The sequence below is a fragment of the Perognathus longimembris genome, chromosome 1 (genome assembly GCF_023159225.1).
Source record: "Perognathus longimembris pacificus isolate PPM17 chromosome 1, ASM2315922v1, whole genome shotgun sequence".
NCBI classification, from domain to species: Eukaryota; Metazoa; Chordata; class Mammalia; order Rodentia; family Heteromyidae; genus Perognathus; species Perognathus longimembris.
The window spans coordinates 68,601,616-68,618,383 of NC_063161.1; the positions used below are offsets into that span (position 1 = coordinate 68,601,616).

The window sequence follows — 16,768 nt, forward strand, 5'->3', positions numbered from 1 at the left end:
AACCAATATATTAGCTAACTTCCACTCTACCACTGCATCCCTCGCCACTGAGCTCTATCTACAAAAAGCCACCAAAAGCCAGGCTAGAGGCATGGCTCAAGTGGTCGAGCACAGAGAAAGCAAGCAAGTCAAGCAAACATGAAGTCCTAAGTTCAAACCCAGTGTGTACACACACACACACACACACACACACACACACACACACCGGGCACCAATGGCTCAGACCTGTAATCCTGGCTACTTGGGGAGGATGAGAATAGGAAGACTCAGGTTTGAGGCCAGCCTGGGCAGAAAGTGAGACCCCCTTCTAAATCCAGAGTTAGGTGCAATGGCAGGCACTTGCCATTCTGAACTATGCAGAGGGAGGGATTGTGAGAAGAGGGTCAGGTCAGGCCAGGCCCCAAAGCCCCTGAGAATCCATCTCCATAGAGAAAGCTGGCACAGGCGCCTTGGGGATAATAGGAAGGTAAAAGTGGGCAGATTGGGGCCCAGGCCTGAGTGAGTCGGTGCTATCACAGGCATGTCGGGCACTGAGTTCAAATTCCCAGTACCACAAAAAAAAGAAAAGAGAACCAACCAGCTAAACAAGACGATCTCAAACCGAGATTCCCAAACCAGACAAAGCCAAGGAAATAACTCATGTGCTCAGACCCCGCCTCCGGGGGCAACCTCCCCGCTTGCCACACATGAAGGAGGCGCACTGGGCACACGGGGTGCTCGGGCACGCAGGGCTACAGAGCCCTAGCAAAGGCTGCGGATCCACTCTAGGGTGGGGCTGTTTGACAAATGTTAAAGATGTGCACAAATGTTAAAATGTTACAAAGGTGGAGGCCGGAGGTGCTGAGTCTGCAGCAGGGAAAGAAAGGCAGCCGGCTCCGCACCCGCCCGCACCTCCGCTCACCTGCAGTCCCGCTCTCGGTGTTTGTCTTTGGATTTCTTCTTCTTCTTTGACTTTTTGTGCTTCTTGGCCGTCCTCGGCTCTCCCGACGACGAGTCCTTCTCGAAGCTTCTCCGGGCTTTCTTGTCCGGGTGGCTGTGGTTGGCGTCGGTGCCCTCGTACCTCCGCTTCCGGGCCTTGGCGTTCTCGTGTCCGTGGAGGCGCTCCGGGAGGCCGCAGCCGTCGGGCCCGGGCGGAGGCGTGGCGTCCCGGGGGCGCTCGGGGAGCGCGGGCGGAGAGTGGAGGCCGCGGGCGCGGGCCCAGTAGCAGTCCCGGGGCCGGGCCGGGGCCCAGCGCTCGCGGGCGGCGTAGGGCGCGAACCTGGGGCGGTAGCCGCGGTCCCAACGCAGCCTCCCGGGGTGGAAGTCCTCGCGGCCCCGGGCCAGCTCGCTCTCCGCGCGGCGGTGCCGCCCCCAGTCCTGTTCTGGCCCGCTGCGGCTCCGGCTCCGCGGGCGGTGGTGGCCGTACCTGCTCGGGCCGCGGGGCTCGGGGCCGGCGTGGCCGTGGCCGGGCGGGCGCGGGCTCCCGGCGCAGTGTTCCCGGCCGTAGGAGCGCCGCCGCCCATGGCGGTGGGGCCCGTGGGCCGCGGAGCTGCCCCGGCTCTCTCGCGCATGGTCCCCACGATCTCCGCTGGAGGAGCGGCCGCGGTCTCGGCCCGGGTCGCGGTCGTCGTGGTCCCGGCGGCTGCGGTCCCGGCAGTGGCCCCGTTCCACCCTTCGGAGGCCGCTCGGGCCACCCGGCTTGTCCCTGGCTGGGGCCAGGGACACCGCGCTGCCCTCGTCCCCTGGGGGCCCGCGCCCCGTGGCCCCTTCCGCAGGGGCAGCCGCGGTCCTGTCTGGTGCCGGGGGCTCCTCGGCGGCCTCGCCCCTATCCCTGCGGAGGTGAACCCAGTGCACGGGCTCCGCCCCATCTTCCGAGGGGCTCGGCTTCTCCCCGGATTTGGCGGCGGGGCTCTCGGCTCTCCGGTCCGCCTCCGGAGGCGGCGTGCGCGGGGCTCCCGGGGGGCCGCAAGGCGCGTGCATACCAGGAAGGGCCTCATCCTCGCCCCATTCCCTGTCCTCGTCCCGGCCACCGTCCGGATCTCGGTCCCCGTCCTTGCGGGGCTCGGCCGGGTCCGCCTCGGGGCAGCCTTCTTTGGTGGAGGTGACACCGGGGTCCACGGGCGGCGGTGCCGCGGACCAGCTCGGGCTAGCGGGGGCATCTGGCGTCTTGGGGGCTGCAGCCACCGCGCTGATGCAGGCCGGCTCCGGCTCGGCAGGGTCCTCCACGGGGCTACTCCCTGCTCCTGGGGGGCTAAATCGACACAGCACAGTCAGCAGGCCGAGGCCTCAGTGAGCCCTGTTAGCATTTCCTTAGCCTCAGGTCCTCAGCTCCTCCCACTAGCCTCCCAGATGCACCCAGACCTAATGAGCCACTCCTCACTACCGGCCTACTTCCCCTTGACCCCCAGAGAGAGAAGCTGCCACCTGGATAAGGTGCGGACGCCATGTAGCTCCCTCTCCCGTGGTAACTATGGCCCCACTAATAACCCTCCTTATGAACCTTCTTCTCCTGCCTGTGAGTATCTCCGCATGGTCCCCTGGGATGGCGGGGACATATCCTTTCAAGCCCACTGACCATGACATCAGGACCTCCAGCACCTCTGCTGAACACAGCAGGAAGGCCAGGCTGCCTCTCTCCCTCATTACAGAAAAATAGGCGTGGTTTTCTTTATCAACTCCTAGTTTCCTACTAACCCGATGTAGGTAGCTCCTACTTAAGCCAGCCCAAGCAGTAAAGCCTGTGAGACACTTATCTCCAGTTCACCAGCCAGGAACCGGGGTGCAGGCCAGTCATCTCAGCTACTCAGGAGGCTGAGATCTGAGCGTCATGGTTCCAAGGCAGTCTGGGCAATTAATCCCCCAAAGCTGGAGGTGGAGCTGTGGCTCAAGTGGTAGAGCACAGGCATTGAGTGAAAAAGCTACGTGAGAGAGCACAGGCTCCAGTATTGGCTCCAAAACACAAAACTAAACAAAAGGCGGGGGAGCCTTACCCTGGTCTGGGATCCTAGATCTCTTGGAACCTCGGTGCCGGAAAGCCTGGGGCCTTCCCTAGACTTTGGGAAGAACATTCTGTAGAAAATCTAGCTCTGCCCTGGACAGACTCCTGCCGGTGCCCCCCTGGCAGTGCTATACAGGGGCCTATATGCTTGGCCGCTGCGCCTCTTCTCACATATGTTAACCATGGAGAATTCTGAGGTGGACCAGGAAAGAAGCAGGAGGGAGAAGACAACCTGTGCCCACAGGACTTCCATTCCACTAGAAGGGGAATACATAGATTAAGTGCATAGATTCAGTACATAGGTTAAGGAGGGTGTTTCTGCCTGCCAGGGCCGATTTGGGGTGATCACGGCGGGCAAGTGCCCTCCATCATGCATGTGGCATCCATGAGGTATAAAACCCAGTTTTCCACACACACTGTGAGTTCCAGGAATCCAACTCCTGGAAGACTAAAAGATGGATGTACTGTGATTTGGTCAGAACTGTGCCAGAACTTGTTCTCCATCAGAACGTGGCACCCTTGATGTCAAGTGTGCGCATGCCATCTACTACTGGCCCTTCCATTTGATTCCTGAGTTACATCTCAGTTAGTGTAGGCTGATGGGAACAGCCTACGTTCTCTACTTACTTCATATTTCTCCAAGGGCCCTTACAATGTTCTTGCTTTGTTAGAGTTCACACCTCCTGCACTATAACCTTAACACTTTCGCATAGCTGCTCATTACTAAGAGCAAATGACACAGCAGTGGTGCCAAGCTTCAGAGATGTGCCAGCTTGGGCTACATAGCAAGACCCCATCTCACTGGGAAAAAAAGGCATCAGTGGTTCACGCCTGTAATTCTTGCTACTCAGGAAGCTGACATCTGAGGATCAAGGTTCAAAGCCAGCCCCAGCAGAAAAGTCTGTGAGACTTTTATCTCCAATAAACTGACAAAAAAGCTGGAAGTAAGCTGTAGTCACCTGGTAGAGCACTAGCCTTCAGCAATAAAGAAAAGACAAGACTAGGGGCTGGGGATATGGCCTAGTGGCTAGAGTGCTTGCCTCCTATACATGAAGCCCTGGGTTCGATTCCCCAGCACCACATATACAGAAAAAAAAATGGCCAGAAGTGGCGCTGTGGCTCAGGTGGCAGAGTGCTAGCCTTGAGCAAAAAGAAGCCAGGGACAGTGCTCAGGCCCTGAGTCCAAGCCCCAGGACTGGCAAAAAAAAAAAAAAAAAAAAGAAAAGACAAGACTAGAAAAGAGTATAGTAGCACTGCCAGCCGGAGAGGAAGCAGATGGGTGGGAACCTTGTCAGGGTAAATGCCATCATCAAGGAAGAGTCACAAGCAGCAAAATAGACACTGGTTTTACCTTTCTAAAAAACGAAGTAACAAGTTCTACAGATCTCCTCGAATCATTCCAGGACTCAAAATGTCTACTCTAAGACTTCTACAAAACTAGTAACATAGGTACCCTGGCTGTCATACTGCAAGCCTCCCTTCTTGTTTTTTTTTTTTTTCTAATATTTTTACTATCTGTAAGTAATTGTATAAAATCATCTATTATTTTACCTTGTTTCACCTGCAGAGCCTTTTACTTTGTGGCTAAGTTTGAAAGTGTCCAGAATTTTGTCCTCTGGGAGAGACGGCAAAAGAGTGGGCATCAACTGCAATAAGAAGGAAAGAAGTCACCTCCAGAGCCAGCCCATGTCACCCACACCACGTGAGCTGCTGCTACGCACTCTCCTGCTCACCTTTCCAGGAAGACCATTTGCTTTGGAAAAGGGGTTTTCTGAGAGAAGAGCGGGCTGCACATGGCAGCTGGCACTGTCAAAGGACAGGCCATTCTCCTTCAGGTTGCCATCTGCACTGTTAGCACCATTTTGGGAGACAGGCTCCAGCAACTCCGGCTGAGAAGTCTCACCGTCCTCGGCTTCTTGAGCAGCAGGGAACGGGCTCAGTGTGGGGACCACGCCGTTCTCCTTGGCAAGGCCCTTGGACTCCTCGTCGGACTCCTCGTCGGACTCGGCTCCGTAGGGGACCAGCACGCTGGAACTCAGCTTGGACTTGCCATTCACCACTGGCTGGGAGCAGGACTTGCTCGGGGAAACCGATTTTGCTACTTTACTAGAAACTGACATCGTAGATGCATTCGAGGTAGACTGTATTGCAGAAGAATTGGTGATGGTAGAGGAGGGAACAGGCTTGGTAGGGGCCTCCAGAGAATTGCTATGAAGGATAGGCTGAGACTGACCTTGGCGAACAGGCAACTTGTTGTGAATACTGATGGTGATTTTTTGTTTCTTGGGGTGTTCAGGAATAACTGAGGGCCTGTTAACTGACCAGTTTTGAACAGAAGTGGAAGCATTAACAGGACTAGTCCTGTTAACACTGGGGTTTCCATTAGGACTTGACATGGAACTGCTTGGTGTGTCCTTCAATGGCCCAGTCCCATTTAAGTGAGGTGCATTCTAGAAGGAAGAAAAGCACAGCTTGCATCAGTGCTCAGAACCACATCCACTCTGCCTCAGCCCTGCTCATTTTGGCCTGACTTATCTAGAAACACCTTCTCATTCACCTGCTCCACCCACATGCCTTTCACAGGCCAGGATTTCTGGCAAAGAATAACAAATTAGACAAGTGTGCCTTTCAAGACACAAACCCTAAGCCAACCTCTGTTTCAAATCTGACAGTGAACATCAGGGCCTGTGGACATGGCTTTCTGTGAGTATCTCGGCTCAGGCACAAGGAAGCGCCAGGAAGCAAAACTCAGTACTGGACTTGGCGCTAGGGTTACCACCACATGGACAGACACAGAGAGGCTGCCATGTCCTTGCCACCTCCCTGCTGACTCCCCCAATTCTCATACAGTTCTTTTGCTTCAGGTCCCCACTACTATTGCTGAACCCTATGCTAAAAGTTAGTGTACAGACAAATCATGTTGGCCTTCATGTTTTCTTACGTATCTGAAGTACCTGATATCTTAAGTGATAGTGGAAAATTTCACACAAAAATCAAGCAACCAGGGGCTGGGGATATAGCCTAGTGGCAAGAGTGCCTGCCTCGGATACACGAGGCCCTAGGTTCGATTCCCCAGCACCACATATACGGAAAAACGGCCAGAAGCGGCGCTGTGGCTCAAGTGGCAGAGTGCTAGCCTTGAGCGGGAAGAAGCCAGGGACAGTGCTCAGGCCCTGAGTCCAAGGCCCAGGACTGGCCAAAAAAAAAAAAAAATCAAGCAACCAGGGGCTGGTAATTTCTATAAGCAGTAGAGTGTTTGCCTAGATGCACAAAGCCTTGGGTTTGATTCCTCAGCACCACATAAACAGAAAAAGCTGAAAGTGGCACTGTGGCTCAAGTGGTAGAGTGCAGCCTTGAGCAAAAAGGAAGCCAGGGACAGTGCTCAGGCCTTGAATCCAAGCCCCAGAATTGCGGGGGGAGGGGAAGGGGAATCAAGCAACCAGCCAGGCAAAGTACCTCACACCTGAAATCCTAACTACTTATGAGATGGAGATGGAGGAATTGTGTTCAACATTGGCCTGAGCAGAAAAATTCTTGAATGATAATTCACCTCAACCAATGGCTGAATGGCTGGGCCCATGGCCCAAGCACATTCCTGTCATCTGGGCACAGGGGAAACACAATGGCTGAGCACCATGGCCGAAGCATGCTCCTGTCATCCCAGGCACAGTGAAACACAATGGCTGGAGCCCCACAGCCACAGTGCTATGCACTCATCCCAGGGAAAAAGGGAAGCACAAAGAGAAGGATCACAATTCAGGTCAGCCCAGGCATAAAGTGAAAGCATATCTCAAAAGTAACTAATAGGGCTGGGGATATGGCCTAGTGGCAAGACTGCTTGCCTCGTATACATGAGGCCCTAGGTTCGATTCCCCAGCACCACATATACAGAAAATGGCCAGAAGTGGCTCTGTGGCTCAAGTGGCAGAGTGCTAGCCTTGAGCAAGAAGAAGCCAGGGACAGTGCTCAGGCCCTGAGTCCAAGCCCCAGGACTGGCCAAAAAAAAAAACAAAAGTAACTAATACAAAAAGGGACTAGCAGAGGTACTCAAATGGTATAGCATCTGCTCAACAAGCTGAGTTCAAACCCCAAACCTCCCCAAAAGATTTTTAAAAATTTTTTTGAATAATCAATCGTTGCCCCATCTCCATGGGCATGTGAAACACTGGGCATATCAATAGCTAGAAGCTGCCTCCCCGACCCCAGAGGCACTGAGGCACTGAGTTCATAAACTGCCCAATAACACCAAAGACAATCAAAATTCAGATCAAACCTAGTCCTGTACCAGCACCATAGCCAAACCCTGTGCAGCAGGCTGCCTCAGCACCATTAACTGGGAGAGTGAGGCCCCACTCTGCAGACTGAGGCATGTGACACAGGCACATTGCAGTCCTGCCAGGACCACTGGGAGCACAATCGCCCAGGTGGGAAGTAAATGGAAACAGGCATGTGGACATGATGACCTCATTCCTATGAATGGGCAGGTTGCTAGAGCCAACACTAACAAAGAACCCAAATATCCCCCTGAATGTCCTGTAAAGTCTATAGTAGGAACTAATATCTACACACACTCAGAAAGAGCTCTGGAGCATGCCAGCACCTCAGGCTTCCCGGAGATCTATAGATCTCTGACTCAACAGACCTAATGAGAAACTAGATGGGGGTGGGGTGTTACTAGCTGGGGCAGTGGCACATCTTTCAAACTGACATGAAGATAGATTTCCACCTATGAAATGTTACCTTTATCATATGAGAGGGAAGCTGTGGTCCAATAAACCCTGGTGCGGCCTGCTTGTTGGTAACAACCCGCTGATTGATCACAGGGCGGGGAGAGGACTGGCCAGGGCTGTGGGGAGAATGGGTAAGTTCACCTCCATTTTTCACATCATGGGACCTGGGAACAAAGAATGATATTTCTTAGGGTGACAAATGGCATCTCCTTACAAGAGATTCATTTGCAAATTTAACAACACTGACCCTTCAGACAAAAGCTAAGGAGATCGGGCTTTTGTTCTCCCAGCAGCCTCCACTAGAGGAGGTAAGGTGCTCAGCAGGACACACAAAGGGTTCACAAAGCTACTTTTCAAAAAATACAGTAGTGGCAGTCATTAGACACTATGTTGAAAATGAACTATACAACTTGTGGGTGCGGATGGAAGGGAAAATCTGGGAGAGAGCGAGGGAATGAGTAACAACATCCAAAAAGAAATGTACTCTTTACCTGACTTATGTAACTGTAAACCCTCTCTACATTACTTTTATAATAACAATAAATAAAAAGTTTTAAAAATCTACTTTTCTAGTCATTTACACGTAATAACAAATGTGTACCACTATAGAAAAAAAATGAGACCCAGGGTTAGGGGACGTGGGTCAAATGGCAGAGAACTGCCCAGCAAGTACAAGGCCCTGAGTTCTAACCCCAGTACCAAACAGAAACAAAACAAACACTGTTAGGTCCCAAAAAAGTTAGGAAGAAACCACTGTTTACCCACACCATTGTTTTCAACACCAGTGTTTTAATATTTCAAAGTGCTTTTCTTAAAATGACTTAGCTGAAAGACTGTGAGATCAAGGCCAGACTGGAACATAGGGAAACCCCTATCTCAAAAAAAAAAAAAAAAAATTACTCTTCATTTTTGGCTATTAAAAAAAAAGATAGTTTGGGGGCTAATAATTATCTCTGGTAGAGAGCTTGCCTTGAATACTTGAGGCCCTAGGTTTAAGCCCCAGCTCCATTAAAACAACGTATAGGAGTGGAAGGCTTGGAACATGCATCAGATTTTTTTTCCAAACACAGAACTAGTAAGTCAGAGTCTGAAGCTTCAACAGAACAGAGACCTGAGCACTATGGTAGGAGAAACAGATTTCTGTGGCAGGTGTGCTCAGTGGTGTGGAAGTGCCAGCTGTGACCACAGAGGGTACTCAGCACACCTTCACAAGGCTCTACCCCACCTCCAGGGCCCTCGTTCTACTTGGCTTGCAGCCAGCAGTACAAGCCCCTCAGTTGGCATCTATTTACCTCTGCACCATTTGGCATTGAGCTGCTAGAGCTGGAAGACAAAGCCAACTCCCAACCTCTATTCAGAAACATCTCCTTTACTCTTGAGGAACAACATGGCACTGAGCTTCAACCTGCTGTTTTTAAAAATTAACTTAAACTGGGGCTGGGGATATGGCCTAGTGGCAAGAGTGCTTGCCTCGTATACATGAGGCCCTGGGTTCGATTCCCCAGCACCACATATACAGAAAATGGCCAGAAGTGGCGCTGTGGCTCAAGTGGCAGAGTGCTAGCCTTGAGCAAGAAGAGGCCAGGGACAGTGCTCAGGCCCTGAGTCCAAGCCCCAGGACTGGCCAAAAAAAAAAAAAATTTTAACTTAAACTGAATTTAAGTATGTTGATGAAAAGAAAACAAATGGCACAACAGAAAAGCTTGTTTTCATTACAATACCTGATATAAAAGAGAACATAAGCTTGTTGGCTGAGTACTGATCTAATATCACTGGTGGACACGATGGAGTCATTCATCTGATACCAGAGGCCATTGCTAGCCTGCAAGAGAGAGCCAGTAAGAGAGGATGATTTACATTAACAAGGAACATAGTCACAGCAGAAAAGACATTTATATGTTTGAGGTTTTTTTTGTTTTGTTTTGTTTTGTTTTTGCAGTTGTAGGGATTGAACTCAGGGCCTCACACTTTTTAAATTCTTTTTTGGGGGTCTGGGTGCTGTCCCTGAGCCTCTGTGCTCAAGCCTAGCACTCTACCACTTGGGCCACAGTACCATTTCCAGTTTTTGAGTGGTAAATTGGAGATAAGTCTCTCACAAGAACTTTTCTGCCCAGGCTGGCTTTGAACTGCCAGATCTCAGCCTCCTGAATAGCTGCAATTACACGCTTGAGCCACCAGCTCCTGGCCCCTCACACTTTTTAAGCAGGCATTGGATTACTTAAGCCAGTCCTCCTGCCCTTTTTGTGTTGGTTACTGTTTGAGATAGGATCTTGCTTGTGGCCAGGCCAGCCTGGACTGCTGTCCTAATTGTGCTTTCTCACATCCATGGGATGTCAGGCACATACATGCCAAGTTGCGAGGCCATCCCCTGTAGCTTGGGATGACAAGAACACATCACAGTGCCCAGCCACTGGTCAGGATAGAGTCTCATCAACTTTATTTGCCTGGGCTGCCCTAGAATGATGATTCTCCCAGTCTCTGCCTCCCAAGTAGGAAGAATTAATGGCTTGAGCCACTGTGGCCAGCTGACAGTACCACTTCAACTATAAAAATTCCACCATTCACCCACAAAGGGTGAGCCCACCCAGCTTACTTTTATGTAGCAGAAGTAGTGGCCAGCATGGCAGTTAAAGCCAGTGTGCACCAGCACTGCATACAAAACATAAATAATTGGTTCTCCACTGGGTTGAGACATGTATGGCCGAATATCAAGGTACTCAGGATATTTCACATCCTAAACAGAAATGGAAAGAGGAAAAATTAAGGTCCCCTCTGAAGGCATAGACTGTTCCACATATTTAGGTACAGGACTATCCTGGGAGGCAACCCACAGGACACTGTGATGTTCTGGCAAAAAGCCAACATGTTCAACCACCTTTCAAAGGACACCTGAATCCAAGTGTATTTTAAGGTGATCATTAAGTGAATTCTTCAAATTTACCAGAGGAGACAGTAAACAGAAAGATAATCTTGCCAGCTGCCATTGCTATAACCCACCAGCACAGAATGATAATTCTGGACATTAATCAATACATTTTTATTTTAAATGACCCAGGGATATATCAATTATTTCTCTCATGATACTGAGTTTTTAGCCACTTGCAGCCTTTAATAGGTGAACAGAAAAAAGTTTAATGTACATCATATCTAATTAGACAGAAAACATCTGGCAGTGAAGTCGTGTGTGTGTGTGTGTGTGTGTGTGTGTGTGTGTGTGTGTGTGCGCGCTGGTACTAGGGCTTGAGCCCAGGGTGTAGGTGCTATCCCTGAGTTTTTATACTCAAGGCTAGCACTCTACACTGGACCTTCAGTGCCATTTCTGTACTTTTCTTAATAGTTTAGTAGAGATGAGTCTCAGAGACTTTTCTGTATCAGCTGGCTTTGAAGTACAGTCCTCAGATCTCAGATTCCTGAGTGCTAGGATTACAGGTGTGAGCCACTGGTAGCTGGCCATCCTCTAGATTTTAAACTATACAAGTTATCCTTTTATCACCTCCCTACCACGGATACCACAGAAGTGACTAGGAAATCCAAATGTAGGTTCATCATTAGCAAGCATAGCCAGCTAGAGGACACAGTGAAACACATGCATTCATAAGCTCCTTCCCTTGACCTGTATTCCCTGCTACCAAATGCCAGAGAGCTTAGACAATCCATCAACAAAACTATTGGATCAAGTCATTTATAACTCTTAATAGCTGCTGACACTTGAACTTTGAAAGCCTCCACATAAAAGATTATTAACATCATCATCTACATACCTTAGCAATTTTTCCCCCGGTGAAATTTGCAAAGCGTTTCAGGGAAAGTGTAAGAACATTGGAGGATCTATGTATAGTGAACCTCTTTGAAGCTGGAACCATCTTTTTACACCTGGAAATACACAGAAAAACAGGATTAAGATCAATATGTCTGTTTTTATAATTTAGTCTTTCCCTTGTTATTCCTCTAAAACACCTTAAATTAAGATTTCAAATGGGCTGCCTGTGGCTACTTCGGAGGCTGAGATCTGATCACAGTTCAAAGCCAGCCCAGGCAGGAAAGTCCATGAGATAATTATCTCCAAACAAACTACAAGAAACGATGAGGGGCTGGGGATATGGCCTAGTGGCAAGAGTGCTTACCTCGTATACATGAGGTCCTGGGTTCAATTCCCCAGCACCACATATACAGAAAACGGCCAGAAGTGGCGCTGTAGCTCAAGTGGCAGAGTGCTAGCCTTGAGCAAAAAGAAGCCAGGGACAGTGCTCAGGCCCTGAGTCCAAGCCCCAGGACTGGCCAAAAAAAGAAAAGATGAAGTGGAGCTGTGGCTCAAATGGCAGCATGCTAGCCTTGAGCAAAATGAAGCTTAGGGATAGCACTCAGGCCCTGAGTTCAAGCCTCAGGACTGGCAGACACATACAACATACACACATATATACACATACTCCAAGATTCCAAAACAATAGCTGGACACCACCTGCAATCCCAGCTACTCAGGAGGCTGAGATTTGAGAATCTTAATTTCTGAGCCAAACTGAACAGATAAAGCTGAGAGTCTCCTGTCCAGTTAACCAGCAAAAAACTGGAAGTGGAGGCATGACTCAAGTATTAGAATACCAGCTAGGAGCAAAAAAGTCAACTGAAAGGAGGCCCTGAATGTAAGCCCTGAGTTCAAGTAGTGGCACACATGTGCACACAGATATGCAGACACAAAAGACTCCATGACAGAAATACTAGATGAGAAACCCCATCCCCTTGTATCAATAGTAAAACTACTAAAAATTCCAAGAGGGCTGGGGATACAGCTGAGTAATACAAGATGTGCCTAGCATATGAAAGGTCCTGGGTTCAATACTTAGTACCACCGGGGGAAAAAAAAAATAAAAGGGAAGTTTCCTAATAGTATAAAAGGGAAAGAAAAAAGGTAGACTAGGCATGGCAGGACAAACCTGTGATTTCAGTGCTAGGAAAAATGAAGCAGGAAGATCTCAAGTTTGAGGCCAGCCTGGGCTATCCATAAAAACAAAAGATGAAAAAGGAAAAAGATGGGGCTAGGAATATAGCCTAGTGGCAAAAGTGCTTGCCTCATATGCATGAAACCCTGGGTTCAATTCCCCAGCACCACATATATAGAAAATGGCCAGAAGTGGCGCTGTGGCTCAAGTGGCAGAGTACTAGCTAGCCTTGAGCAAAAAGAAGCCAAGGACAGTGCTGGGGCTCTGAGTCCAGGGCCCAGGACACGCAAAAAAAAAATAAGAAAAAGGAAAAAAGAAATAAACCCCCAAACAGGTAGGCCAAATCTGAAACACCAAACACATAGGCCATCAATAATCTCAAAATAAGTTAATTTAGGCCAGGGATATGTCTTAGTAGTAAAGTTCTTGCCTTGCCCCATATCTAAACCTGACTATATAGTAGAAATCGACTTAAAATATGTAAGACATATAAAAATATGTGAATAATATAATGGAAAATGTTTCCAGCAGACCCTCCCCTCCTCCACCCCCTGGGTACCCAGGAGAGGGAAATGCCCTCATCTCCTCCAGGAGGAAGTATCACTATTTCAATCTTCTTCTACCAGGGACGGCAGCAGAGAAGCCCTACTGGCTCTCTGCATCATCCATGTGCTGCACTAGTGCCCAGCACATTATTTTGGCCTTTCCCCCAACAGCTGCACCTGTGGCAAAGTACTGGCCTCCCAGGGGTACAGAGCACAGAGCCGACAATCTCAGAAGAGTACCAACACTGACAGTGCATGCTGTGGCCTCCCCAGACGGCATGAGCAGCTGTGTGCAGCTACAGGGGGAGCCCAAAGCCTGAAGCAAGGACTAACAGTGCGCCCTCCATCATACTTGCTGCACTTGTAGGAGTTTTCTCCATCCAGCTGCTCTGGCTTCACAAACTGCTCCAATGCCTTGTTCACACTCTGAGCAGCCTGGGAAGAAAGGGCACAAACACATCACTGCACACTGCCATGCACAGAAGGCTCAGGAAGGAAAGCAAATGAGAATTCTTATTTAGAACCTATGGTCATGTCAATTTTTCTACCTATAAATAGCAGGTTATTCCCTGCACATGCAAAGAAAACAGCAGAGGCTGCTTGCTGCAGTTTTACTGAGAATAGCATCCAAATGGGGCCAGCAAGGAACCAGGGGTGTAACCCATGGCATACTTGTTCACTAGATGCCAGAAGAACGAGGCAAATTCATTGCAAACAGCAAGTGAACAAAAAGACTAAAGCACAATATTATTTTATAAAAGCAATCTATCTATCTGGAGCAGTAAATATCAAACCATTAAAATGATTTGTTCTGAGGAATAGATGTCACATGCACCTGTCATGTTTCTCCTTTTCCTACCTACACATTACTGTAATCAGAACAACAAAAGCTCAAGAGTAACAACAAAAAACCAAGAGTTAGAAAATGCAAGTAGCAAAACAGTTTCTAGAATAAGCATGTAACCGGGTGCTGGTGGCTCACACTTGTAATCCTAGCAACTCAGGAGGCTGAGCTCTGAGGCTCACGGTTCAAAGCAAGCAAGAAAGTGAGACTCTTATCTCCAATTAACCATCTGAAAACTGGAAGTGGAGCTGTGGCTCAAAGTGGTAGAGTGCTAGCTTTGAGCAAAAATCTCAGGGGCAGCACCCAGGCCCTGAGTTCAAGATCCACAACTGATGGGGTGGGGGGAGAATATCTAAGTTTAATACAGGCATCAAGATCTGGCTTTATTAAGATTAATTCATTAAGGGCAAGGCCAGGATCAAGCCCCAATACTACCAAAAAAGAAAAAAGGTCTTACTAGTGAAAAGTCAAAAAGTAATAACTAGATCTTAACCTTAGCCCCCACGAGTTATTACATTTACCTTTATTTCCAATGTTATATCAAGATATGGATCAAAAGTATCTGAAACGCCTTTGCAGTTTAAACATTTGACTGAAATAAAAAATGAAATGCAAGCAATAAGCAAAATGTAATTACAGCAGTAGCAGTACATAAATAACAACACAAATACTATTTCAAAATGTAAAATGAGCACCATTTTTCTTTTATTAGATTGAGAGAAAAACTAGATAAATCTTACACACAATGTGAATGAAAACATAAATTGGGCCCGCATACACTAGTTGGAATACAAACTAGAATAAGCTCTTGAACTACAGGTCAGTATGAAAACTTAAAACATACCCCGTGGCCAGGTGCTGGTGGCTCAGGCCTATAATCCTACTCAGAAAGTTGAGATCTGAGGATTGTGGTTCAAAGCCAGCCAGGCAGAAAAGTCTGTGAGACCCTTATCTCTAATTAAACACCAAAAACCCAGAAGTGGAGCTGTGGCTTAAGTGGCAGAGTGCTAGCCTTGAGCACAAGAACTCAGGACAATGCTACTGTGACAGATGCTTTCAGGCCTTTGAGTGCTGCAGACACTGAAAGAAAAGTGGAAGTACTACACAAAGTATGACTTCAGGTTGATCATATCTAGTAGTTTCAGGACTGCCTTTGGGGAGAGGGACAGGAATCTAGGATGGCCCAGAGATGTATTTTCATTATTAGCACCTTTTTACTATTTACAATTTAATTTATTTTTGTTTTATTATCCTCAAGCACTTGTACAAAGGGGTTTCAACTCAACATGTCAGGTTTTGAGTACTGTGTGTCTTGATCAATTTTTAAAGTCACATGCATGTACCACTTTATCAACTATCAAATAAAAGCTTACCTCTAGATCTTAAATATCCTCCAAATATCTGACAAACAAGTGTAGTGGCCTGGGTATGTCTGTCTAATCTGAAAAACAGTCGATATGAGTTAGTGATATGAGAGAGTAACCCTGAAAAATTTACAGTTGCAATGACCAGATTATAAAAGCATGTATGTTCGTTAAATAAAAAGAATCCAGAAAACCATGAAATTGGGTATATGGGAGCCAGAGGCCAATGCTGACAGAACCCACTGAGGGTTTGGTGAAGAGGATGGAAGGAGCTGTATTATGAAGGCAGAGATTTGGCCTTGAAGCAAAGAAGTAAGCAGAAGATGCTTCAGCAGGCCTGTGACCCTGTGCAGGAGCCAGCCAGAGTGCTTTTTCCTATTTTAAGCCTCACATCACAGATAGACCACAAAGACCTGGACAAGGCGAACTTAGATGCAAAGAGAAATGTACCAGGTGAAGAAGACTGCCTCAAGTTTTAGGGCCAATTATCCAATTATCGCCAGTCTTCCTCCTGAGTTTGTATTTAGGTTTTAGGAAGAAGCTATTATAGGAACTGGTAACTTGGGTCAGAGTATGAGGGGACAAACAGATTTCTGAGGCTGGAAGTCAACAAAGAAAGTATCCATTACAACTAGAAAGGAGAAGCAGCTAGTTTTAAATCTGCCAAGGTATGCAGATACCTTGAAATTAAACAACAAAACCAATGTTTATTTCCTAACATCTCTAACTGAACAAATTCAAACTGTTACAGTAAGTGCAGCTCTTTAAACTTTACTCATTTTAAAATAATGAAAACCAGCTGGGGAAGAGGTGGGGCAAATACAAAAGGTAAAGAAACAATTGGTATACATTTAACAAAAAAGGAGAAACTTGGTGAGGGTGTGGCACAAGTGAAGAGCACTACCTAGCAAGTGCAAGTTCCTGAGTTCAAACTCTAGTACTGGCCCCCACAAAAGCAAAATAGTTTTGATGTAAAAGGAAGAAATGCCTGCCTGTTGTACTTACTTATTGCTGCCATTCAAGCATGCCTTTTGCATAGCATCGACAGTATACTGAAGGAACTCATGGGCATCTTCTTGGTTTCCAAAACGGAAGTGCCTAGCTATACCTATAAAATTTAGGTAAAGACAAAGCTTTATTATTACACATTATATACTCAGACTATTCCCTGAACAGTTATTATATCTATGCATATATATATGTATACACACACACACACACACACACACACACACACACACAACCTAAGCCAGGCACAGGTGGCTCACTCCTGTGATCCTAGCTACTCAGGAGGCTGAGATCTGAGGATCCAGGTCAAAGCCAGCTCAGGCAGGAAAGTCTGTGAGACTCATATCTCCAATTAAATCACAG

At 48.0% G+C, this 16,768-nt stretch overlaps 1 protein-coding gene across 4 annotated transcripts in view; it reads right to left on the reverse strand.

Moving 5' to 3' along the window:
* Positions 1-16,768, reverse strand: part of Usp42 (ubiquitin specific peptidase 42) — a 47,517-nt gene that overhangs the window by 4,684 nt on the left and 26,065 nt on the right. For 3 of the 4 annotated variants that reach the window (XM_048367417.1, XM_048367413.1, XM_048367436.1), the window contains 11 exons: positions 16,403-16,505; positions 15,407-15,474; positions 14,555-14,625; positions 13,542-13,624; positions 11,469-11,580; positions 10,301-10,441; positions 9,429-9,529; positions 7,718-7,871; positions 4,711-5,427; positions 4,529-4,623; positions 902-2,230 (listed from right to left, as the gene is read on the reverse strand). In XM_048367417.1, the coding sequence (XP_048223374.1) occupies positions 902-2,230; positions 4,529-4,623; positions 4,711-5,427; positions 7,718-7,871; positions 9,429-9,529; positions 10,301-10,441; positions 11,469-11,580; positions 13,542-13,624; positions 14,555-14,625; positions 15,407-15,474; positions 16,403-16,505 (2,974 nt within the window). Of the gene's footprint in view, positions 1-155; positions 353-901; positions 2,231-4,528; positions 4,624-4,710; positions 5,428-7,717; positions 7,872-9,428; positions 9,530-10,300; positions 10,442-11,468; positions 11,581-13,541; positions 13,625-14,554; positions 14,626-15,406; positions 15,475-16,402; positions 16,506-16,768 lie in introns of those variants that run through there. The other variant, XM_048367426.1, reaches the window with a different exon arrangement.